Raw genomic sequence first — 25,273 nt, 5'->3', positions numbered from 1 at the left:
CAGAGGAATAAATTAACAATATATTTAACACAACATTCTATACTGCTAGCAAGATGGGGAATATTACATGCTCATACACCAAATTAAATATCACCATAAATTTTTTCGTTACATATTTGACTAGGATGTGACAATGATATGGGAATAATGAATTTAGAAAAAAAGAATTGTGCTTCCTATTATTTTGTGCCAACTCATCAAAAGCTATAATTCAAACACTTCAAGTAAGTGATCCAACATTTTAATTTCCTTATTATCTTAATAGGCTTAGTGCATAGGGCCGGAGTTCTATCGTCTCTACAGCCACATGTTGTACCCAACAATTGAATGGAAATATGATAATATTTTTTTTGGAGCATCAACATCACATGTTATAGTTGTGGAGTGATGAAGTTGGCTAATCCATAAAAGAGGAAAAGAAGATAGTTTAAGCAAGCTTGGTTTTAAATTAGTGAGCTAGAAGATCTGATTCATATTGCATCCCGAGAACATGATAACTTCGCCTGGAACTAGTAGTCTGTTAACCCATTCAACTAGAGGAATGGTTATTGGTGCAAATCATATCCAAGGTGGATGACAAATTAAGCTTAAAATGATTTGGATCCACATCAGCACATCGCAACTTTACTGGCTCACCCTTACGTGGAATGCATACATTGATCCCAAGGTGTTTGACATACTTAAAGGTGAACCAACCGTGCTGTTGTCACACTTATATCAACCCAATGCCAAAAGGAAAAAAAAAGTTTCTTTTTTACTTGTATTAAGTGCAAGCTGTCTTGCCAGCACATACCATCAATCCAAGGGGATTTATCACTAAATTCCAAAATTGATTAGATACTATGTCATCACTAGCTTATCTGGATAAACATTTTAGAGGCACAAGCAACAAATCTTGAGACAGCTACATGGAGTCTCTTGTGTATAAATAGGTCCCGTATGCGCAGGTAAACCACCACCCATATCACTGATAGAATCTAGCAACAACTTAGAAATTGAAACCCATATAGTACCTCTTAGCAATCATGGCAACATCATGAACTATTATACTCACATTATTTTGCAACTGTATAAATATTATTCGACCGCTGCAACCAAAATCCTTCAAACATTAGAGTGACACTTATATCAACAGAACGCCAAAAGGAAAAAAAAAACTGCTTTTTTACTTGTATTAAGTGCAAGCTGTCTTGCCTGCACATACCATCAATCCAAGGGGATTTATCACTAAATTCCAAAATTGACTAGATACTATCTCATCACTAGCTTATCTGGATTAAAATTTTGGAGGCACAAGCAACAAATCTTGAGAAAGCAACATGGAGTCTCTTATGTATATATGCGTAGGTAATCCACCACCCATATCACTGATAGAATCTAACAATTTAGAAATTAAAACCCGTTGAGTACCTCTTAGCAAGCATGGCTGCCAAGATATTTGCCCTCCTTGCACTCCTTGCTCCCTCGGTGAGCGCTACCACCGCATTCATTATTCCGCAGTGCTCACAAGCCGCCTCCGCTGCCACTATTCCACAGTACCTCTCACCTATCGCCGCTGTTGGATATGAGCACCCGATTGTGCAGTCCAACAGGCTTCAGCAGGCACTTGCAGCTAGCATCCTAAAAGAATTGTGTTTCCTGTTATTTTGTGCTAACTCATCAAAATCTATAATTCAAACACTTCAAGTAAATGATCCAACATTTTAATTGCCTTATTATCTTAATAGGCTTAGTGCATAGGGCCGGAATTCTATCGTCTCTACAACCATTAGAACCCTTAATAGGCAGAGGCTATTAAGGTGGAAACACCACTAAGTGGAAGATGACCCATACAACAAACAAAACAAACAAGAACAACAAGAACCGCTGCGGGAGCCCGCTGCCGCCGCCGTCGCCATGGGGGTGCTACGGGCTGTCACTGCAGCCGCAGCCAGCCGCCACCGCCGTGGGGAGCACGGGCCGCTACTGCTGCAGATTTGCTCGGGACAGGCCATGGGGCTTAGGAGCGTGGGCGGCCAGCCGCCTCTGCCGCCGCCGCGGGTGCCGACTATGGGGCGCAGGTGCACGGGAAGCTGGCCGCCGCCACGGTGCGCGAGGGGAGTGCGCGGGCTGCCGCCGCCGCCATGGGAGCCGTGGGTGATTTTTTTCTTTTTTCATACTTTTCTGAAATAGAGATGCATGTGGGATTGTATGGATTGTATCTATCTTGTGAACGGTTCTTTGAATGATTTGTGGGATCTATGAGTATTTTATATCTCGATTCAGTATTTTGTGGTTGCTTCTTTCGAATGAATCTTTTGTACTGCTAGTGGAGGATGCGAGGGGAACGGGAGAGGATGCAACGGAACAGCGTAGGGGCCCTTGGTACCGGTTGGTATTCCAACCGGTAGCAAAGGAAGTCTTAGTCACCGGGTGATTTACACGGTGGCAAAGACATATACTTTTGGTCTCACTTTGCTAGCACCTATTGGAGAACCGGGACTGAAGTCAGTTTTCAACCGATATATATCGAATCTGTTAGATCCATTAAAATCATGTTTAATATTTTTCAATATAGAATTTTCTTGGCATTGGAAGCATAGTGGTGACTTCTTTTAAATAGAAATTATGTTAATGAAAATTGGTAGTGTTCCACAATATTTAATATGATTCATTTTCTTATAATGTTTTTTCAGTATAATAATTAATAATATCTATGGCAATGCTTTAAACATATATCATTATGCACCTACAATGTGGCTACAAGATCTAGTGAAGTATATATGTTCGGGGCTACCTACCAACTTCATGATATATGTATGTGTGGTCATAATTTAGTATTAGTATCCCCAACTGTGCAGCACAAACATTCATCAAGCTCAATTGGATGCATATATGATATGATAATCTCAGTCAATACTTATATTATTTCCGGAAGTTACAGATGTCCGCATGTAAACTTTATTGTTGAAGTAGAACTCATAAGCAACCTAGAAAATAGAATTGGCAACGATGGGTTGCTGCCAGTATGTGGCAGTGTTTGCCGCAGCCAGTTGGTTCAATTGCAGCAGTTGCTGTTGTTGCAACAAGGCCACAACTAGTTGGTTCAATTGCTGCAGCTGTTGTTGTTGTTGTTGTTGTTGCAAGAAGGCGGTGGGATTTACTGCAGTCAGTGGGTTCAATGTTTGCAATTGCCGCTTCAAGATGGCGGCAGGGTTTGCAACAGCTAGTTGGTTGACTGAAGACACCTGTTGCTGCGAGTAGGCAGCAGTGTTAGCAACAGCCAGTTGGTTGAGTGCTTGGAAACGCTGCTGTTGTTGCAAGTTGGCTGCGGGATTTGTGATGGCTAGTTGATTAAATGCTGGTGAAAGCTGTTGCAGTTGTTGCTGTGCCACAATGCTTTGTACTGCCAAATGGGCTGAGGATTGCTGCTGCCATAAGGCTGATAATATGATGCTTGATGCGAACGCTTGCTGTAGCCTGTAGGATTGCGCAATTGGATTTTCAAACCCCGCAGCTGTTACTGATGGGATGTACTGTGGAATAGTTGCAGCGGTAGAAGCTAGTGACCATTGTGGGATAAAGACCGCTTTGGCTGCGCTCACTGAAAGAGCAAGGACTGCAAAGAGGGCAAGTATCTTGGTTGCCATTGCTGCTATGAGGTTGCTAGTGTGTTTCACTTTGTATGTTGCTATGTTGTCTTTGAGATGTAGGTGGTGGATTAACTTCTGATTTGAGGCCTATTTATAGGCATGATCTCTCATGTAGGTCTAGCAATATTCTACCTTCTGCTGGATAAGCTAGAGATGACAAGATATCTTGTCAATTTCAACATTTAGCGGTCAGTTTTATTGGCTTGTGTGACATGTGATTGTGTTGGCAAAACAAATTAGAAGAAAAAAGTGCCACTTTTCTTGTTTGCTTTCTTAATACATGAGTGACAATGACTTTTGGTCCACTTTTATGCGTTTGGTTCACATTATATATGTTGCTCTATGTTAAAGTGTGTGTAAAGTGGTAATTTGAGATAAGCTCGAGATGACATGGTATCTAGTCAATTTCGTCATTTAGTGGCAAACTTTATTAGATAATTCGTATGTATTGGCTAGACAATATGCACATTCAATATACAGTAATAAAAAGCTAGGTGATTTTCCCTGCTTGCATTTTCTTGACACATGAGAATAAGGATCCGGGCATTTGCAATGATAGATTTTGTAGTAGTGATGCATGTTGCTCACCATTGAGAATAATAATTATGTGCGAATATGCAAACATCTAAGCTTATTAGCTGTGCTCAGATGGGTTCTACCACAAGGAGCCGAATTAACCGTGAACATTAGCGCTTAATAACTGGCAGCAAATATGTAACAGTGATAGACCAAATAGGTACATCACGTGACAGCCTACTAAAATATCATCTCAGATGGATTCAATTTTGATCCGGATCTCTCACTACTAGGAAACGAGAAATTCCGGACGGCTAAAAACCATCAGGTTAACTCAAATACCGACAAATTATATTGTTGTCAGCCAACCATCAGGATTCATGTGCGTAGGCAACCCCCCTCCGTCCCCCTGGTTCTCCAAATAATCCTCCTCGCTCGTCGTTGAACTTGTAGATGAACCCCGGCACCCGCATGGCGTCGTGGAGCTTCTTGTCGCGCTCGCGGTAGCTGATCGCGTGATCAAGGTAGGCGTCGTTGACCTTGACGCAACCCTTGGTCTGGAGCTCCTGTCTCACCCACCGCTGAAACCTCTCCAGCCACCAGTCGCCGGCGCGCTCGAATAGGGCGGCCGTGTTCCGCATGAGGTGCCTCTCCTCGACGAGGAGCTCCGGCGTGTACACCTCCAGCCGGTCGGTGTCGCTCATCATCCGGTTGTAGTACTCGTCAGGGTCCTCCTGCACGAAGACCTGCTTCCGGTATAGGGATCCAATAAACAATTTCCTTAGTTAGCGCGCATGCGCTGCTAGCATGTCGCGGCGAATAGTTCCCAATAGATCTAGTTTTCTAATTCTACATCACATGACTCTGTAAACAGATTAACTACTTCGAGTGACTCCTCACATCATCTCTTTATTGCCTATTTTTTCACCCTTTTTTCTTAGTTTTAGTGTTGTGTGTATAATTTTTTTTAGAAACACAATATAGATGCAGACTTACATGTATGTATAGTTGTATACTCGTCCAATAAATACATGCACACAACCTTACCTCTATAAGCACATCCGAGAGATTGAGCCAGCAGATCCCAAGACCGACGAAGTCACTACAGACATCTCATTGTCAATGGGTGCATCGCCTACCACTGAAAGGAAGCATCAGTATTCCTAAAATAAATATAGAAAAATACGAGCACATATGCTAAGTTGAGGACTCGAATTTTGGATGGATACATTCCACCACAAACAACCTTACAAGCTGAGCTACACTCAATTCATGTGCATATAGGATTATGGCGGGCTCAAAATTCTTTTATATACTTTCAATCAAAGTTTTTTTATATATTATTGAAAGTTTTAGGGTTCCTTCTTGAATGCTTTCAACATACATGTCTAAAGATTTATCCAATATATGTTGTCTGGTTCTTTTAGGTGTTGGCTTAAAGTTATAGAATTCATGTTTGAAAATTTGCAACATATGGGGTCAAAGTTTTATCTGATATTGGTATTCCTACACTTTTTGTTATGTAGCATTAAAAGTCAAAGTTTCTCCATTTCAATTACAAAGTCTCCTACATATATCTTTAAAGTAGGAAATACTTTATTTTAATTAGCACATTTCAAATATTTTATCCATAAATAGGAAGGTTTGAAATATGTAACATGAATGTTCGGGGTATAAAGTATTTGGTATGTGGTTTGAAAGTTTCACAAAATCATGTGTAAAGTTTTGAATATGTCATTCCAAAGTTAATAAAATTCACATTCAACAATACCTTTTGGTCACTGAGTTTTTTTTAGTTGTTAGATTTTAGTTGTAATTATATTATCTAGGCCTATAGAGCTCTTGGATTTCAGAATTTAAAGGAAAATTTGGTTGAGGCATATGAAAGTTTTTTACATTCTTAGGGTGAAACTAGCCTATATGGATCTACAATTTCAAAAGAAAGTTTTTATTATTTGTAGTGTAAAGTTTGAAATTATAAAGTTTTTGTATATTCATAATACAATGTTTGAAATGTAAGTTCTTGAATTTTGGAGTGCAAAGTTTTGAGTTAGCATTTTTAACAAGTTTTTGACTAATGGCTTCGAAGTTCCTAAATTTAAAGTATGAAGTTCATAAATTTGGAACACAATGTTTTTAACATGTGCAAATTTTATAATTGGAGATGTAGAAAGTTTTTCTTGTCCAGTTACAAAGATTTTAGAATATTGCTTAAAAGTTGATATGTATAAAGTTTTGGTTAGTGTTCGACAAAGTGCTATTCTAGGCTCATCTAGGTGCATTTAGCAACCTTAGTTTTTGATATATGATTTCAAATTTTTTGAACTATGGGTACAAAGTTTTCGACATGTGATTTGAAAGTTGGAGACGTAAGAACTTTCAATGCTAGAGATATATGAAGTTTGAAATATATTTTGAAAGATTTTTACTTAAAATTGCAAATACTTTAAAATGTTACTTGAAAATTTGATATATACAAACATTTGAACATATTATTTGAAAGTTTTTTTTATTATGCGTGCACTGGTTAACATGGGACTTGAAAGTTGGATATGTATCACATTGAAAGCTAGGGATGTAGAAAGTTTTGGATATATAGTATAAAACTCTTTCACTTCCAATTACAAAGATTTTACAGTGTTACTTGAAAGTTTGATATGCACCAAGGTCTTGACATGTGACTTTGAAAAATCGGGATGTAGAAAGTTTTTGAATACCTCACCCATATGTATTTGAACTGTTTTGTCAATTTAAAGCGGTTATATATTTGAATGTGAAAATATTATAATGCATATCGTATAGAGTTTTATATTTTTATTAAAACTCATGAAGCTAATTTTAATGTTTTTATCTTGTTCGTTGCCGATTATTCTTCTTCAAATAGTTAAAATGATATATGAAAACATTTTTTAAGTTCTACATCCATATAGGTGTGAAAGCAATCCCCCGCCCATATTATCTCCCACAAACCCACTGTCCCGAATGGGAAGGGAAAGGGAAAAGGAAAAAAAATCTGCTGAAGTGCTACAGAAGCTAGATAAGAGAAGCAATAATAATCAATGCTAGACAGGGGAAATGAGAACATCATCTGTTGCCTGTGCACACGCTCCAATTGATTTATATGCACCAGTAGCTAATTGTTGGGTTCGTGCGCTAGTAGTAGATTGTAGCACGGGTTCGCCGCGGATTCATCATAGCACGCGATCGCACACTAGGTGTCCCCTCCAGTCGATGGTTTCCTGCACTTGATGATGATGGCCAAACGTGCAGCCTGACCCGGCACTAACACTATTCGGCACGACACTATTTGGTAAAACGACACTGCTCAGCACTAAGCTTTAGTCGTGCCGTGCGGTGCCGGCTCCTTGGCCAGGCACAACACGGCTAGGGGGTTAGTCGTGCCGTGCCGGCCCGCTGCCCGACGACCTCCACTGCCACTACGTCACCATCACTAAAGGTCAAGGGGGCGACGGGTGCAGGGAGGCTGTGACTCCGGCGGCCAAGGCAAGGGGCTGGGAGGCCACGACGGCGGCTGGCAGTAGGAGAGGGTGGAGAGAGACTATGGTTTGAATGAGGTGGGAGGTATATATATGAGTGGTTGTGGACTAGACCTGTGCTAGTACCGTGCCGGCCGTTAGTTGTGTCATGCTCGTGCTAGCACTGCGTGCTAGAATTTTAGTCCATGCACTATACTATGGTCGTGCCCACTGGAACTAAGCCCACCGTGTCGGATCATCGTGTTTTTAGTGTCGTTTTCTGTGTAGCCCATCTGACATGGCCCATTTGACCGTCTATAGATGATTAGAACAAACAACCTCATCATCATGTTACAACTTTGCTACCGAAACACATGCCACGTCATCATGAGCTTAGATACGTGCGCAAAATAGATCAACGTAGCACATGCTTAAAGCACGGATGGAGTTAAAATTAAATTCTCATCATGTCAGTCGGTGATTTGGGTCTCAGAGCAATTTCCTGAATGTGTGAATGTTGATGTTCGCATGCAGGTAAATCTTTTCATCAGTTAACAAAAAAAAAGGAAAGTTCCATTGCCATATGAACATCCTACTGCGGGAGCTTCCAATTGCCTGTACGCAGAGTCCTCGCCTCAAACGGCACGTTGTTTCGAAATATAAAAAGTGTACCCGCGGGCCAACTCATCAAGATCCATCTGCTCGGGATCGAGCTCCTCCTCCCTTCGGCCTGCCTGCCATGGCGTCGTCGTCGTCGTTGCCGGCGACGCTGCGGATGCTCCGCGCCGCGTGGCGGGGCGCCCAGGAGGCGGTCTCCTTCTCCTCCACCCGCCTGCGGCAGCACACTGGCACGCACCAGCACCGGATCGACCGCTACTCCGCGGCCGACGCGGCGGCGCTCGCCGGGCAGCGCATCGAGACGGCGCCGTTCCGCGTCGGCGGCCACGAGTGGCCGCTCCACTTCTACCCCAGGGGCGTCCTCGCTGCTTCCGACGACAACGCCGGCCGCGTCTCCGTCGACCTTATTGTCTGGTCCCGCCGCGACCCCTGGTGGAGTTTGATCCCCGCCACGCCGTCGGACGTGACCGCCGCGTACAGGGTGAGCATCGCCCTCGACGGCGACGGCGGGAACCGGGCGTTCTGCACGGCCGTGGGGCCGCACCGCTTCCGCGGCAGCTTGTCCAGCTCCGGCGCCATGGACGTGGCCACGGTGGGGGAGCTGAGGGCGGCGCTGCGGCGCGGGGAGGGCGCCGGCGACGGGATCGTCGTCCGGTGCGACGTCACCGTGACGAGCCTCGAGAAGGAGTCCCGGATCATGTGGTGCATTCGTCAGCTAGTTAGCAAAATAAATTTGGATTCAATTCGATGAAATCTCCACTACTTGTAATTGCAATAGTTGAAATCTCTATCTATTTTTGAAGTTATTATTGAAAGTGTCAAGACACAGTTCCATATGTCAATCTTGATGAGCTAAGTGCCAAGAATACACAGTTCCAGAGTTGAAATCTCTCATTTTTAAACAGATACAGACCTCATTAGCTAATTGCCAAGAAGCTATCAAGAAGAAACTCGTTATTATCAAATGACTGACGCGTGGGGGCGGGTTTTAGTGTCTGCCGGGCCCGCCTGCCAGACTGAGAACAATATCCGAGTGAACAGTAGCCTGATCCGTGTCTGAACAAAATAAGCTCTCTCTGTTGTGTTTCACACACAACAGGGGAAAACGCCACAATATCCTGATGGCCTGATCCCGGTCTCAAGAAGTTGCAAAAACAAAGACAAAAAAGCAATGTTAATCTGGTTACTACTAGATAGATCGTTCACATCAATGTTTAGAGATGAGAAGACCGCACCCACACAATCTCGGTGATGTAATGCATTATTTTCGTCATCTTTATCACACAACTCAACACAACCTATCACACCTGAATATCCTATCGAATTGGTTCCAAAACCTAATAGGTTCACAGGCTAACCAAAAAAAAAGTTTACAGGTGACAACAGTGTGATGAACTAAATGTAGAGAGGAATTGGATCAATTTTGATTTGTATTATTAGTCTCTTGAGTTGTATCTATACATGTACAACGAGTCTTGTAAGGCTAACTAACTCAGCTAGGGCGTCCCCGGGTCCTCTTCATCTTTGTATTCCTAAGGGTAGAACTCCGATGATTTGGCCTGTTATAGGGATCAGGGAGTTGAGAATTGAGTTGAGTTGCATATGAGAATGGAGGAGACAACGACTGGTTCGGTGACAGACTCTGCTGGGACTAAACCATCGGCGACTCCGAGCTGACTCGTTAGAGATGAGTCCGAGGGTATCACCAAAGGTGAACCATCCTATAACTATTTGCTCAATATCCTTTCCTCTCAAAAGAGTGTGAGACGTGACTGACTGAACTGTAATCAGAAGCGACCGAAAAGAAATGAACGAAGACTCTCTAGTGTCACCTATGTTACCAAACTAGTTAAAAAGCCAGTTTGGTTTACTCAGTCCGTCACCATGTTTGTGATGAAGAACCAATATGTTCACATTGTAAGATGGGCTCAGAGGTTATCGATATTTGGCAGGTCCTATATATATGTGTCTAGACTAAGATGTTTCCCACGCAGGCAGCTTCGTTCATCAAAGTTTACTCACATTGTTCTTATATACACAGTAACATAGAGAAATACCATGCCACGAACTTATGTGATCCTACGGCAGGAAATTGGAATATGAAAAGACCGAGTTAAAAGCATGATTTATTCTAGTATACTTAGTAATAAGATTGTTTACTTAGACTATTAAATTTATTCTAAGTTGATCACCATTACATGGAACACATATTTTGATCCCAAGGTGTTTGACATGCTTAAAGGTGAATCAACCATGCTGTTGTTAGACTTATATCAACATAATGCCAAAATGATAAATGTTGCTTTTTTACTTGTATTAAGTGCAAGCTGACTTGCCAACACATACCATCAATCCAAGGGGATTTATCACTAAATTCCAAATTTGACTAGATACCATGTCATCACTAGCTTATAAGGATAAAAAATTTTGGAGACACAAGCAACAAATCATGAGAAAGCTACATGGAGTCTCTTGTGTATAAATAGATCCCATATGCGCAGGTAATCCACCACCCATATCACTGATAGAATCTAGCAATAACTTAGAAATTGAAACCCATATAGTACCTCTTAGCAAGCATGGCAACCAAGATATTTGCCCTCCTTGCACTCCTTGCTCTCTCTATGAGCGCTACCACTGCGGTCATTATTCCCCAGTGCTCACTGGCTGCCTCCGCTGCTACTATTCCACAGTACTTCTCACCTATCGCAGCAGTCGGATATGAGAACCCGATTGTGCAATCAAACAGGCTTCAGCATGCACTTGCAGCCAGCGTCCTACAATCACAGGCAATTGTCCTACAGCAACAGTCTGCCTTACTGCAGCAGCAATCTTTGGCCCATCTGACAGTACAGAGCACCGTGGCACAGCAACAACGCGTTCTTTCACCATTTAGCCAGCTAGCCCTACAGAACCCGACTGCCTACTTGCAGCAACAGATGTTCCTCCCATTCAACCTGCTAGCCGCCGTGAACTCCGCTGCCTACTCGCAGCAGCAACTGCTTCCATTCAACCAACTTGCTGTTGCGAACTCCGCCGCCTTCTCGCAGCAGCTGTTCAACCCACTTGCTGTGGCTCACTCCGTCGCATTCTGGCGGCAACAACAACTAGTCAACCAACTAGCTTTGACAAGTCATGCAGCCTTCTTGCAGCAACCCAACGTTGGTTCTACCATCTTCTAAATTCCATATGAGTTGTACTTCTATAATAACATTTTCATGCCGACGTGTGCAACTCCTCGGAAATAAGAAAAGTAATGATTGAGACTCTAAAGTCCTATTCGTGTCCAAATGTGTTCAGTAATTGTTTGTGTCATACATTCCACAGCCACCGTACATACTATGTATCGTACCTTTGGATCCATACTTGTAGTAAATATATACTACAACATACATACTTCCTGAGGCAGTCCGGAAGTGAAAGTTTGGATTTCACTGGATGGGACAATGGAGCCATTCCACTAGGGGCATACAAGGATTGAAGGTAACATTTCAGTTGGTAGAAATGTGGATAGATGGAGAGAGGGGCAACATCACGAACTATTATAGTCACATTATTTTTCAATTGTATAAATATGTTTCGATCGCTACCATCAAAATCCTTCGAACACTAGAGTTCTAACGAATAAGGTTATTGTTGAATCCAAAAATTTTATATAAAAGATGTTACCCCTTGTTCCGTACATATGTATATGTATATGCATTTTTACTAATGTATTTTATCTCGCTAATAAAATGTGCATGCTTCCATAAGCTGTTGACATTATTGGTTTTGGCAGGAATAAATCTTGGGAACACCTGAATGTGGCCTTGTCAAGAAAAATAATCTTTGGGTCTACCAATAAGACCCATGAAGTCGCTCACAAAAATGTACCGGACTCTTTGACCAAAAAGTTCATTTTAGCCTATTGCAGGAATAAATTAACAATATATGTAATATAACGATCTATAATGCTAGCATGATGGGGAATATTACATGCTCATACGCCAAATATCACTATAAATTACTTTTGTTACTGATTTGACTGGAATGTTACCATGATACGGGAATAATGGATATAGAAAAAAAATTATGTTTCCTATTATTTGTGCCAACTCATCAAAAGCTATAATTCAAACACTTAAAGTAAATGATCCAACATTTTAATTACCTTATTATTATAATAGGCTTAGTGCATAGGGCTGGAATTCTCATCGTCTCTACGGCCACATGTTGTACCCAACAATTGAATGGAAATACGATAATTTTTTTTTGGAGCACCAACATCACATGTTATAGTTGGCAGTGATGAAATTGGTTAATCCCTAAATGTGGGAAAGAAGATAATTTAAGCAAGCTTGGTTTTAATGCACGGTAAATTAGTGAGCTAGAAGATCTGATTCATATCACATCCCGAGAACATGATTACTTCGCCTGAAACTAGTCTGTTAAGCAAATCCTACCCGAGGTGGATGACAAACTGAGCTCAGACAGATTTGGATCCACATCAGCATATCGCAACTTTACTGGCTCACCATTAAGTAGAACACATATTTTGATCCCAAGGTGTTTGACATGCTTAAAGGTGAATCAACCATGCTGTTGTCATACTTATATCAACACAATGCCAAAAGGAAAAAAAAGTTGCTTTTTACCTGTGTTAAGTGCAAGCTGTCTTGCCAACACATACATGCTATCAGAGGAGATTTATCACTAAATTCCAAATTTGACTAGATACCATGTCATCACTAGCTTATAAGGATAAAACATTTTGGAGACACAAGCAACAAATCATGAGAAAGCTACATGGAGTCTCTTGTGTATAAATAGATCCCATATGCGCAGGTAATCCGCCACCCATATCACTGATAGAATCTAGCAACAACTTTTGAAATTGAAACCCATATAGTACCTCTTAGCAATCATGGCAACCAAGATATTTGCCCTCCTTGCACTCCTTGCTCTCTCTGTGAGCGCTACCACCGCGGTCATTATTCCTCAGTGCTCACTGGCCGCCTCCGCTTCTACTATTCCACAGTACTTCTCACCTATCGCAGCAGTCGGATATGAGAACCCGATTATGAAGTCCAACAGGCTTCAGCATGCATTTGCAGCTAGCGTCCTACAATCACAGGCAATTGTCCTGCAGCAACAGTCTGCCTTACTGCAGCAGCAATCTTTGGCCCATCTGACAATACAGAGCACCGTGGCACAGCAACAACGCGTTCTTTCACCGTTTAGCCAGCTAGCCCTGCAGAACCCCGCCGCCTACTTGCAGCAACAGATGTTCCTCCCTTTCAACCAGCTAGCAGCCGTGAACTCTGCTGCCTACTCGCAGCAGCAACTGCTTCCATTCAACCAACTTGCTGTTGCGAACTCCGCCGCCTTCTCGCAGCAGCTATTCAACCCACTTGCTGTGGCTCACCCCGTCGCCTTCTGGCAGCAACAGCAGCTAGTCAACCAACTGGCTTTGACAAGTCATGCAGCCTTCTTGCAGCAACCCATCATTGGTTCTACCATCTTCTGAATTCCATATGAGTTGTACTTCTATAATAACATTTTCATGCCGACGTGTGTAACTCCTCGGAAATAAGAAAAGTAATGATTGAGACTCTAAAGTCCTATTCGTGTCCAAATGTGTTCAGTAATTGTTTGTGTCATACATTCCACAGCCACCGTACATACTATGTATCGTACCTTTGGATCCACACTTGTAGTAAATATATACAACAACATACATATTTCCTGAGGCAGTCCGGAAGTGAAAGTTTGGATTTCACTGGATGGGACAATGGAGCCATTCCACTAGGGGCATACAAGGATTGAAGGTAACATTTCAGTTGGTTGAAATGTGGATAGATGGAGAGAGGGGCAACATCACGAACTATTATAAGGTAACATTTCAGTTGGTTGTAATGTGGATAGATGGAGAGAGGGGAAACATCACAAACTATTATAGTCACATTATTTTTAAATTGTATAAATATGTTTCGATCGCTACCATCAAAATCCTTCGAACACTAGAGTTCTAACGAATAAGGTTATTGTTGAATCCAAAAATTTTATATAAAAGATGTTATCCCTTGTTCCATACATATGTATATGTATATGCATTTTTACTAATGTATTTTATCTCGCTAATAAAATGTGCATGCTTCCATAAGCTGTTGACATTATTGGTTTAGGCAGGAATAAATCTTGGGAACACCAGAATGTGGCCTTGTCAAGAAAAATAATCTTTGGGTCTACCAATAAGACCCATGAAGTTGCTCACAAAAATGTACCGGACTGTTTGACCAAAAAGTTTGTTTTAGCCTATCGCAGGAATAAATTAACAATATATGTAACACAATGATCTATACTTCTAGCATGATGGGGAATATTACATGCTCATACACCAAATATCACTATAAATTACTTTTGTTACATATTTGACTGGCATGTTACCATGATACGGGAATAATGGATATAGAAAAAAATTATGTTTCCTATTATTTGTGCCAACTCATCAAAAGCTATAATTCAAACACTTAAAGTAAATGATCCAACATTTTAATTGCCTTATTATTTTAATAGGCTTAGTGCATAGGGCCGGAATTCTCATCGTCTCTACGGCCACATGTTGTACCCAACAATTGAATGGAAATACGATAATTTTTTTTGGAGCACCAACATCACATGTTATAGTTGTGCAGTGATGAAATTGGTTAATCCCTAAATGAGGGAAAGAAGATAATTTAAGCAAGCTTGGTTTTAATGCACGGTAAATTAGTGAGCTAGAAGATCTGATTCATATCACGTCCCGAGAACATGATTACTTCACCTGAAACTAGTCTATTAAGCAAATCCTACCCGAGGTGGCTGACAAACTAAGCTCAGACAGATCTGGATCCATATCAGCATATCGCAACTTTACTGGCTCACCATTAAGTGGAACACATATTTTGATCCCAAGGTGTTTGACATGCTTAAAGGTGAATCAACCATGCTGTTGTCATTCTTATATCAACACAATGCCAAAATGAAAAAAAAGTTGCTTTTTACTTGTGTTAAGTGCAAGCTGTCTTGCCAACACATACACGCAATCAAAGGAGATTTATCACTAAATTCCAAAATTGACTAGATACCATGTCATCACTAGCTTATCAGGATAAAAATTTGGGAGGCACGAGCAACAAATCTTGAGAAAGCTACATGGAGTCTCTTGTGTATAAATAGATCCGATATGCGCAGGTATTCCACCACCCATATCATTGATAGAATCTAACAACTTAGAAATTGAAACCCATATAGCACCTCTTAGCAAGCATGGCAGCCAAGATATTTGCCCTCCTTGCACTCCTTGCTCTCTCTGTGAGCACTACCACCGCGGTCATTACTCCGCAGTGCTCAGTGGCCGCCTCCCCTGCCACTATTCCACAGTACCTCTCACCTATCGCAGCAGTCGGATATGAGAACCCGATTGTGCAGTCCAACAGGCTTCAGCAAGCACTTGCAGCTAGCATCCTACAGTCACAGGCAATTTTCCTACAGCAACAATCTGCCTTACTGCAGCAGCAATCTTTGGCCCATCTGACAGTACAGAGCATCATGGCACAGCAACAACGCGTTCTTTCGCCGTTCATCCAGCTAGCCCTGCAGAACCCCGCCGCCTACTTGCAGCAACAGATGTTCTTCCCATTCAACCAGCTAGCCACTGTGAACTCTGCTGCCTACTCGCAACAGCAACTGCTTCCATTCAACCAACTAGCGGTTGCAAACTCCGCCGCCTTCTCGCTGTAGCTATACAACCCACTTGCTATGGCTCACCCCGCCGCCTTCTGGCAGCAACAGCAGCTAGTCAACCAGCTGGCTTTGACGAGTCCTGCAGCCTTCTTGCAGCAACCCATCGTTGGTTCTACCATTTTCTAAATTCCATATGAGTTGTACTTCTATAATAACATTTTCATGCCGACATGTGTAACTCCTCGGAAATAAGAAAAGTTATGATTGAGACTCTAAAGTCCTATTCGTGTCCAAATGTGTTCAGTAATTGTTTGTGCCATACATTCCACAGCCACCGTACATACTATGTATCGTACCTTTGGATCCATACTTGTAGTAAATATATTCTACAACATACATACTTCCTGAGGCAGTCCGGAAGTGAAAGTTTGGATTTCACTGGATGGGACAATGGAGCCATTCCACTAGGGGCATACAAGGATTGAAGGTAACATTTCAGTTGGTTGAAATGTGGATAGATGGAGAGAGGGGCAACATCACGAACTATTATAGTCACATTATTTTTCAATTGTATAAATATGTTTCGATCGCTACCATCAAAATCCTTCGAACACTAGAGTTCTAACGAATAAGGTTATTGTTGAATACAAAAATTTTATATAAAAGATGTTATCCCTTGTTCCATACATATGTATATGTATATGCATTTTTACTAATGTATTTTATCTCGCTAATAAAATGTGTATGCTTCCATAAGCTGTTGACATTATTGGTTTAGGCAGGATTAAATCTTGGGAACACCAGAATGTGGCCTTGTCAAGAAAAATAATCTTTGTGTCTACCAATAAGACCCATGAAGTCGCTCACAAAAATGTACCGGACTCTTTGACCAAAAAGTTCATTTTAGCCTATCACAGGAATAAATTAACAATATATGTAACACGATGATCAATACAGCTAGCATGCTGTTGAATATTACATGCTCATACACCAAATATCACTATAAATTACTTTTGTTACATATTTGACTGGCATGTTACCATGATACGGGAATAATGGATATAGAAAAAAATTATGTTTCCTATTATTTGTGCCAACTCATCAAAAGCTATAATTCAAACACTTAAACTAAATGATCCAACATTTTAATTGCCTTATTATTTTAATAGGCTTAGTGCATAGGGCCGGAATTCTCATCGTCTCTACGGCCACATGTTGTACCCAACAATTGAATAGAAATATGATAATATTTTTTTGGAGCACCAACATCACATGTTATAGTTGTGCAGTGATGAAATTGGTTAATCCCTAAATGAGGGAAACAAGAAAATTTAAGCAAGCTTGGTTTTAATGCACGGTAAATTAGTGAGCTAGAAGATCTGATTCAAATCACATCCCGAGAACATGATTACTTCGCCTGAAACTAGTCTGTTAAGCAAATCCTACCCGAGGTGGATAACAAACTGAGCACAGACAGATTTGGCTCCACATCAGCATATCGCAACTTTACTGGCTCACCATTAAGTGGAACACATTTTTTGATCCAAAGGTGTTTGACATGCTTAAAGGTGAATCAATCATGCTGTAGTCACACTTATATCAACACAATGCCAAAATGAAAAAAAAAAGTTGCGTTTTACTTGTGTTAAGTGCAAGCTGTCTTGCCAACACATACACGCAATCAAAGGAGATTTATCACTAAATTCCAAAATTGACTAGATACTATGTCATCACTAGCTTATCAGGATAAAAATTTGGGAGGCACGAGCAACAAATCTTGAGAAAGCTACATGGAGTCTCTTGTGTATAAATAGATCCGATATGCGCAGGTATTCCACCACCCATATCATTGATAGAATCTAACAACTTAGAAATTGAAACCCATATAGCACCTCTTAGCAAGCATGGCAGCCAAGATATTTGCCCTCCTTGCACTCCTTGCTCTCCCTGTGAGCACTACCACCGCGGTCATTACTCCGCAGTGCTCAGTGGCCGCCTCCCCTACCACTATTCCACAGTACCTCTCACCTATCGCAGCAGTCGAATATGAGAACCCGATTGTGCAGTCCAACAGGCTTCAGCAAGCACTTGCAGCTAGCATCCTACAGTCACAGGAAATTGTCCTACAGCAACAATCTGCCTTACTGCAGCAGCAATCTTTGGCCCATCTGACAGTACAGAGCATCATGGCACAGCAACAACGCGTTCTTTCGCCGTTCATCCAGCTAGCCCTGCAGAACCCCGCCGCCTACTTGCAGCAACAGATGTTCTTCCCATTCAACCAGCTAGCCACCGTGAACTCTGCTGCCTACTCGCAGCAGCAACTGCTTCCATTCAACCAACTAGCCGTTGCAAACTCCGCCGCTTTCTCGCAGCAGCTATTCAACCCACTTGCTGTGGCTCACCCCGCCGCCTTCTGGCAGCAACAGCAGCTAGTCCACCAGCTGGCTTTGACGAGTCCTGCAGCCTTCTTGCAGCAACCCATCGTTGGTTCTACCATTTTCTAAATTCCATATGAGTTGTACTTCTATAATAACATTTTCATGCCGACGTGTGTAACTCCTCGGAAATAAGAAAAGTTATGATTGAGACTCTAAAGTCCTATTCGTGTCCAAATGTGTTCAGTAATTGTTTGTGCCATACATTCCACAGCCACCGTTCATACTATGTATCGTACCTTTGGATCCATACTTGTAGTAAATATATTGTACAACATACATACTTCCTGAGGCAGTCCGGAAGTGAAAGTTTGGATTTCACTGGATGGGACAATGGAGCCATTCCACTAGGGGCATACAAGGATTGAAGGTAACATTTCAGTTGGTTGAAATGTGGATAGATGGAGAGAGGGGCAACATCACGAACTATTATAGTCACATTATTTTTCAATTGTATAAATATGTTTCGATCGCTACCATCAAAATCCTTCGAACACTAGAGTTCTAACGAATAAGGTTATTGTTGAATACGTAAATTTTATATAAAAGATGTTACCCCTTGTTCCATACATATGTATAAGTATATGCATTTTTACTAATGTATTTTATCTCGCTAATAAAATGTGCATGCTTCCATAAGCTGTTGACATTATTGGTTTTGGCAGGAATAAATCTTGGGAACACCAGAATGTGGCCTTGTCAAGAAAAATAATCTTTGGGTCTACCAATAAGACCCATGAAGTCGCTCACAAAAATTTACCGGACTCTTTGACCAAAAAGTTCATTTTAGCCTATCACAGGAATAAATTAACAATATATGTAACACGATGATCAAGACTGCTAGCATGTTGTTGCATATTACATGCTCAGACACCAAATATCACTATAAATTACTTTTGTTACATATTTGACTGGCATGTTACCATGATACGGGAATAATGGATATAGAAAAAAATTATGTTTCCTATTATTTGTGCCAACTCATCAAAAGCTATAATTCAAACACTTAAAGTAAATGATCCAACATTTTAATTGCCTTATTATTTTAATAGGCTTAGTGCATAGGGCCGGAATTCTCATCATCTCTACGGCCACATGTTGTACCCAACAATTGAATGGAAATATGATAATATTTTTTTGGAGCACCAACATCACATGTTATAGTTGTGCAGTGATGAAATTGGTTAATCCCTAAATGAGGGAAACAAGAAAATTTAAGCAAGCTTGGTTTTAATGCACGGTAAATTAGTGAGCTAGAAGATCTGATTCAAATCACATCCCGAGAACATGATTACTTCGCCTGAAACTAGTCTGTTAAGCAAATCCTACCCGAGGTGGATAACAAACTGAGCACAGACAGATTTGGCTCCACATCAGCATATCGCAACTTTACTGGTTCACCATTAAGTGGAACACATTTTTTGATCCAAAGGTGTTTGACATGCTTAAAGGTGAATCAAGCATGCTGTAGTCACACTTATATCAACACAATGCCAAAATGAAAAAAAAAGTTGCTTTTTACTTGTGTTAAGTGCAAGCTGTCTTGCCAACACATACACGCAATCAAAGGAGATTTATCACTAAATTCCAAAATTGACTAGATACCATGTCATCACTAGCTTATCAGGATAAAAATTTGGGAGGCACGAGCAACAAATCTTGAGAAAGCTACATGGAGTCTCTTGTGTATAAATAGATCCGATATGCGCAGGTATTCCACCACCCATATCATTGATAGAATCTAACAACTTAGAAATTGAAACCCATATAGCACCTCTTAGCAAGCATGGCAGCCAAGATATTTGCCCTCCTTGCACTCCTTGCTCTCTCTGTGAGCACTACCACCGCGGTCATTACTCCGCAGTGCTCAGTGGCCGCCTCCCCTGCCACTATTCCACAGTACCTCTCACCTATCGCAGCAGTCGGATATGAGAACCCGATTGTGCAGTCCAACAGGCTTCAGCAAGCACTTGCAGCTAGCATCCTACAGTCACAGGAAATTGTCCTACAGCAACAATCTGCCTTACTGCAGCAGCAATCTTTGGCCCATCTGACAGTACAGAGCATCATGGCACAGCAACAACGCGTTCTTTTGCCGTTCATCCAGCTAGCCCTGCAGAACCCCGCCGCCTACTTGCAGCAACAGATGTTCTTCCCATTCAACCAGCTAGCCACCGTGAACTCTGCTGCCTACTCGCAGCAGCAACTGCTTCCATTCAACCAACTAGCCGTTGCAAACTCCGCCGCTTTCTCGCAGCAGCTATTCAACCCACTTGCTGTGGCTCACCCTGCCGCCTTCTGGCAGCAACAGCAGCTAGTCCACCAGCTGGCTTTGACGAGTCCTGCAGCCTTCTTGCAGCAACCCATCGTTGGTTCTACCATTTTCTAAATTCCATATGAGTTGTACTTCTATAATAACATTTTCATGCCGACGTGTGTAACTCCTCGGAAATAAGAAAAGTTATGATTGAGACTCTAAAGTCCTATTCGTGTCCAAATGTGTTCAGTAATTGTTTGTGCCATACATTCCACAGCCACCGTTCATACTATGTATCGTACCTTTGGATCCATACTTGTAGTAAATATATTGTACAACATACATACTTCCTGAGGCAGTCCGGAAGTGAAAGTTTGGATTTCACTGGATGGGACAATGGAGCCATTCCACTAGGGGCATACAAGGATTGAAGGTAACATTTCAGTTGGTTGAAATGTGGATAGATGGAGAGAGGGGCAACATCATGAACTATTATAGTCACATTATTTTTCAATTGTATAAATATGTTTCGATCGCTACCATCAAAATCCTTCGAACACTAGAGTTCTAACGAATAAGGTTATTGTTGAATACATAAATTTTATATAAAAGATGTTACCCCTTGTTCCATACATATGTATATGTATATGCATTTTTACTAATGTATTTTATCTCGCTAATAAAATGTGCATGCTTCCATAAGCTGTTGACATTATTGGTTTTGGCAGGAATAAATCTTGGGAACACCAGAATGTGGCCTTGTCAAGAAAAATAATCTTTGGGTCTACCAATAAGACCCATGAAGTCGCTCACAAAAATTTACCGGACTCTTTGACCAAAAAGTTCATTTTAGCCTATCACAGGAATAAATTAACAATATATGTAACACGATGATCAATACTGCTAGCATGTTGTTGCATATTACATGCTCAGACACCAAATATCACTATAAATTACTTTTGTTACATATTTGACTGGCATGTTACCATGATACGGGAATAATGGATATAGAAAAAAGTTATGTTTCCTATTATTTGTGCCAACTCATCAAAAGCTATAATTCAAACACTTAAAGTAAATGATCCAACATTTTAATTGCCTTATTATTTTAATAGGCTTAGTGCATAGGGCCGGAATTCTCATCGTCTCTACGGCCACATGTTGTACCCAACAATTGAATAGAAATATGATAATATTTTTTTGGAGCACCAACATCACATGTTATAGTTGTGCAGTGATGAAATTGGTTAATCCCTAAATGAGGGAAACAAGAAAATTTAAGCAAGCTTGGTTTTAATGCACGGTAAATTAGTGAGCTAGAAGATCTGATTCAAATCACATCCCGAGAACATGATTACTTCGCCTGAAACTAGTCTGTTAAGCAAATCCTACCCGAGGTGGATAACAAACTGAGCACAGACAGATTTGGCTCCACATCAGCATATCGCAACTTTACTGGCTCACCATTAAGTGGAACACATTTTTTGATCCAAAGGTGTTTGACATGCTTAAAGGTGAATCAAGCATGCTGTAGTCACACTTATATCAACACAATGCCAAAATGAAAAAAAAAAGTTGCGTTTTACTTGTGTTAAGTGCAAGCTGTCTTGCCAACACATACACGCAATCAAAGGAGATTTATCACTAAATTCCAAAATTGACTAGATACTATGTCATCACTAGCTTATCAGGATAAAAATTTGGGAGGCACGAGCAACAAATCTTGAGAAAGCTACATGGAGTCTCTTGTGTATAAATAGATCCGATATGCGCAGGTATTCCACCACCCATATCATTGATAGAATCTAACAACTTAGAAATTGAAACCCATATAGCACCTCTTAGCAAGCATGGCAGCCAAGATATTTGCCCTCCTTGCACTCCTTGCTCTCCCTGTGAGCACTACCACCGCGGTCATTACTCCGCAGTGCTCAGTGGCCGCCTCCCCTACCACTATTCCACAGTACCTCTCACCTATCGCAGCAGTCGAATATGAGAACCCGATTGTGCAGTCCAACAGGCTTCAGCAAGCACTTGCAGCTAGCATCCTACAGTCACAGGAAATTGTCCTACAGCTACAATCTGCCTTACTGCAGCAGCAATCTTTGGCCCATCTGACAGTACGGAGCATCATGGCACAGCAACAACGCGTTCTTTCGCCGTTCATCCAGCTAGCCCTGCAGAACCCCGCCGCCTACTTGCAGCAACAGATGTTCTTCCCATTCAACCAGCTAGCCACCGTGAACTCTGCTGCCTACTCGCAGCAGCAACTGCTTCCATTCAACCAACTAGCCGTTGCAAACTCCGCCGCTTTCTCGCAGCAGCTATTCAACCCACTTGCTGTGGCTCACCCCGCCGCCTTCTGGCAGCAACAGCAGCTAGTCCACCAGCTGGCTTTGACGAGTCCTGCAGCCTTCTTGCAGCAACCCATCGTTGGTTCTACCATTTTCTAAATTCCATATGAGTTGTACTTCTATAATAACATTTTCATGCCGACGTGTGTAACTCCTCGGAAATAAGAAAAGTAATGATTGAGACTCTAAAGTCCTATCCATGTCCAAATGTGTTCTGTTATTGTTTGTGCCATACATTTCACAGTCACCGTACATACTATGTATCGTACCTTTGGACCCATACTTGTAGTAAATTGTAATATCCCAATTATTCATATGTTTTAAAAAAATTCAAGTTGAGGGAGACTTCGGAGTTGACCAAAATTTGACTTTTTGAATTGTTGGTCGTATGAATGATCTTAGACCGCGGCTGTGTAGGGCTCGTCAAAACGAATCCGTTTTACTACTCACATGCTAGGTTTGGATAACGGGAGAATTACTGGCGAGCCGGTGAATCTAGGCCATTGGATACACATTAGGTTTCTGTTTCCTAATACCTCAGACATCTGTTCCACCCGACTTCTGTTTTCGTGCGCCGCCCCTCCCTATTCCCCGATCCCAGCAGCAGCACCGCCGCCCCTTCCATCTCGCCGCCACCTCCCAGCGCCACCACCCTCTTCTGCTGCACGCCCCTTGCCTCTGCTGCCTGCTAACTACTCAATCCAACGTGGGGGAGGATCCAAGGAAGAAGCAAGGAAGAAAAGCAGCACACGGTAGGGAACAGAGGAGAGGGATCCTGCGGGAGGGGAACCAAGAGGAAGGTTAGGATTTCTTTAATTGGTTCTAAGCTCTTGCCGATTGGTGAGTTATACCACGGTGCTGATCTGATTAGTCATGGCCGCAAGTTTTTGGTAGAGATTCAATCGGACGATTGGTTTTTAGTTATGTTAACTCAATTAGGCTGGTTTATTAGATGAATTTCTGGCATTAATTGATGCGGAATTTGATCCTGCTCTAACAACGAAAGTTGTATGTTTCATCGATATCTTTCCAATGGCACTGGTTTCATTCAATTCCGATTAGCGGTTTAGGAGATATCATCAAAACTGTGTCGCTGTTCCCTTTAGAAAAAAAGTGCGCAGAAACTGTTTATTTATTGTCGACTTATTTAGAAGCCGAATTTCAACTGGGCGCTGTGACAAAAGTTGAAGGAAAATTTTTGTAGATGTTCAAGATGTATTTTTTTACTGCATTTGGTTAAGATAATCAAAAGTTATGGGCCAAACAGCGAGTAACTCAGAGAATTGGTCGAATTTTCAGAACTTGTGAGAGTTAACGTTTTAGGCCTTTAGCTCCGGATTTCTTCGAGTATATTGGCTTTTGGTCGATATGAACTAGTTTCAGAGAGTGGTTTATTCCACAGGTTCGATAAATTCTAGCGGCGAGCGTGTGGCATCGGGTTCTCAACAAGGTTAAGTCAAGTACACGTCGAACTTGTTTGTTGGCAATGTGCTTGCCATTTCTTTTCCTATGTTATCCGATTGCCTTATCATGTGTTTATGATATTCAAAACCATGATCTGTTCATGTTTCCCATTTCCTAATTCCAGTTTCAAGATATTTTTTAAATTCCATTCATGTTCCGGTGTATCCGGATGTGCAATTTGGTTCTTTTATTCATGTTCCTGTGAGTAAGTGCTGGCCCCACTTGCTCGGCTTTACCGGTAAATGCTAAGGATGTATCAAATTGTGTCTGTTTTAGACGGAGACTACTATTTGACTGGTGTTCATTCATTCAAGTTTCATGGTTCGTTGTTGCTATGTTCTTTCCAGTTCTAGTTGTGCTTGCTGAGTATTCTTACTCACCCTTGTGTTTAATTGGTTTTTAGGTACCAAATGATTGCGGCATGCATGGGAAGTGGGAGTAGCACTTTATGCAAGAGATTACACACACTTCTACACATGTTTAGTTGATATTGTCAATTCCTAGAGTATAAATGGTTAAACTTGGCTGTCTTATTCTTTCTATGGTTGAGGGGAACTTGGTTGGTCGGGGTCAACTTATTTCTTTTGGTGATGGGATGTGCTGTGATACTTGTTCATCATTCATATCCTATTTCGATAACTCTTCATATAAACTGCTTGTCCAGTACGACCTATTTACTGGGGAGACTCTGTCGAATTTCTTTTTAATCTTTATACTTGTGTTTTAATTATGTTTTTGGTAGCCTCCGGGTTTGAAATAAATCTGGGGTGTTACATCATACTTCCTGAGGCAGTCCGGAAGTGAAAGTTTGGAT

The 25,273-nt window shown here is 41.5% G+C and overlaps 4 protein-coding genes, 1 long non-coding RNA gene and 2 pseudogenes across 5 annotated transcripts; 6 read left to right on the top strand and 1 right to left on the bottom strand.

The window, feature by feature from the left end:
* Positions 1-2,862: 2,862 nt before the first annotated feature.
* On the bottom strand, positions 2,863-3,680 carry LOC120644940 (22 kDa alpha-zein 8-like). Its single transcript, XM_039921685.1, has one exon. The coding sequence runs from the start codon at positions 3,627-3,629 to the stop codon at positions 2,970-2,972; it is 660 nt and encodes a 219-aa protein (XP_039777619.1). The 5' UTR covers positions 3,630-3,680; the 3' UTR covers positions 2,863-2,969.
* A 7,103-nt stretch (positions 3,681-10,783) lies between these two features.
* LOC120644942 (zein-alpha PMS1-like) lies at positions 10,784-11,533 on the top strand. Its single transcript, XM_039921686.1, has one exon. The coding sequence runs from the start codon at positions 10,822-10,824 to the stop codon at positions 11,422-11,424; it is 603 nt and encodes a 200-aa protein (XP_039777620.1). The 5' UTR covers positions 10,784-10,821; the 3' UTR covers positions 11,425-11,533.
* A 1,577-nt stretch (positions 11,534-13,110) lies between these two features.
* LOC120644944 (zein-alpha PMS1-like) lies at positions 13,111-13,839 on the top strand. The gene has a single exon (XM_039921689.1). It carries the CDS (start codon positions 13,146-13,148, stop codon positions 13,746-13,748), a length of 603 nt encoding a protein of 200 aa, XP_039777623.1. The 5' UTR covers positions 13,111-13,145; the 3' UTR covers positions 13,749-13,839.
* A 1,653-nt stretch (positions 13,840-15,492) lies between these two features.
* LOC120644945 lies at positions 15,493-16,132 on the top strand (annotated as a pseudogene).
* A 1,718-nt stretch (positions 16,133-17,850) lies between these two features.
* Positions 17,851-20,875, top strand: LOC120645840 (annotated as a pseudogene).
* A 1,616-nt stretch (positions 20,876-22,491) lies between these two features.
* On the top strand, positions 22,492-23,182 carry LOC120644946 (zein-alpha PMS1-like). Its single transcript, XM_039921690.1, has one exon. It carries the CDS (start codon positions 22,492-22,494, stop codon positions 23,092-23,094), a length of 603 nt encoding a protein of 200 aa, XP_039777624.1. The 3' UTR covers positions 23,095-23,182.
* Positions 23,183-23,564: 382 nt separating this feature from the next.
* LOC120644948 lies at positions 23,565-25,141 on the top strand. The gene is made up of 2 exons (XR_005663995.1): positions 23,565-24,780; positions 24,863-25,141. It is a non-coding gene; the product is annotated as an uncharacterized LOC120644948 (long non-coding RNA).
* The last annotated feature ends 132 nt before the right edge of the window (positions 25,142-25,273 follow it).

The sequence above is a fragment of the Panicum virgatum genome, chromosome 8K, assembly GCF_016808335.1.
Source record: "Panicum virgatum strain AP13 chromosome 8K, P.virgatum_v5, whole genome shotgun sequence".
In the NCBI taxonomy this organism is placed as follows: Eukaryota; Viridiplantae; Streptophyta; class Magnoliopsida; order Poales; family Poaceae; genus Panicum; species Panicum virgatum.
Note: the sequence above shows the minus strand (reverse complement) of the source record. Positions and strands in the feature narration are given on the sequence as shown.

What these genes read in the sequence shown, in the direction of transcription:
- LOC120644940 (XM_039921685.1), bottom strand. Translation starts at nt 3,629, where the DNA reads ATGGCAACCAAGATACTTGCCCTCTTTGCAGTCCTTGCTCTTTCAGTG.
- LOC120644942 (XM_039921686.1), top strand. Translation starts at nt 10,822, where the DNA reads ATGGCAACCAAGATATTTGCCCTCCTTGCACTCCTTGCTCTCTCTATG.
- LOC120644944 (XM_039921689.1), top strand. Translation starts at nt 13,146, where the DNA reads ATGGCAACCAAGATATTTGCCCTCCTTGCACTCCTTGCTCTCTCTGTG.
- LOC120644946 (XM_039921690.1), top strand. Translation starts at nt 22,492, where the DNA reads ATGGCAGCCAAGATATTTGCCCTCCTTGCACTCCTTGCTCTCCCTGTG.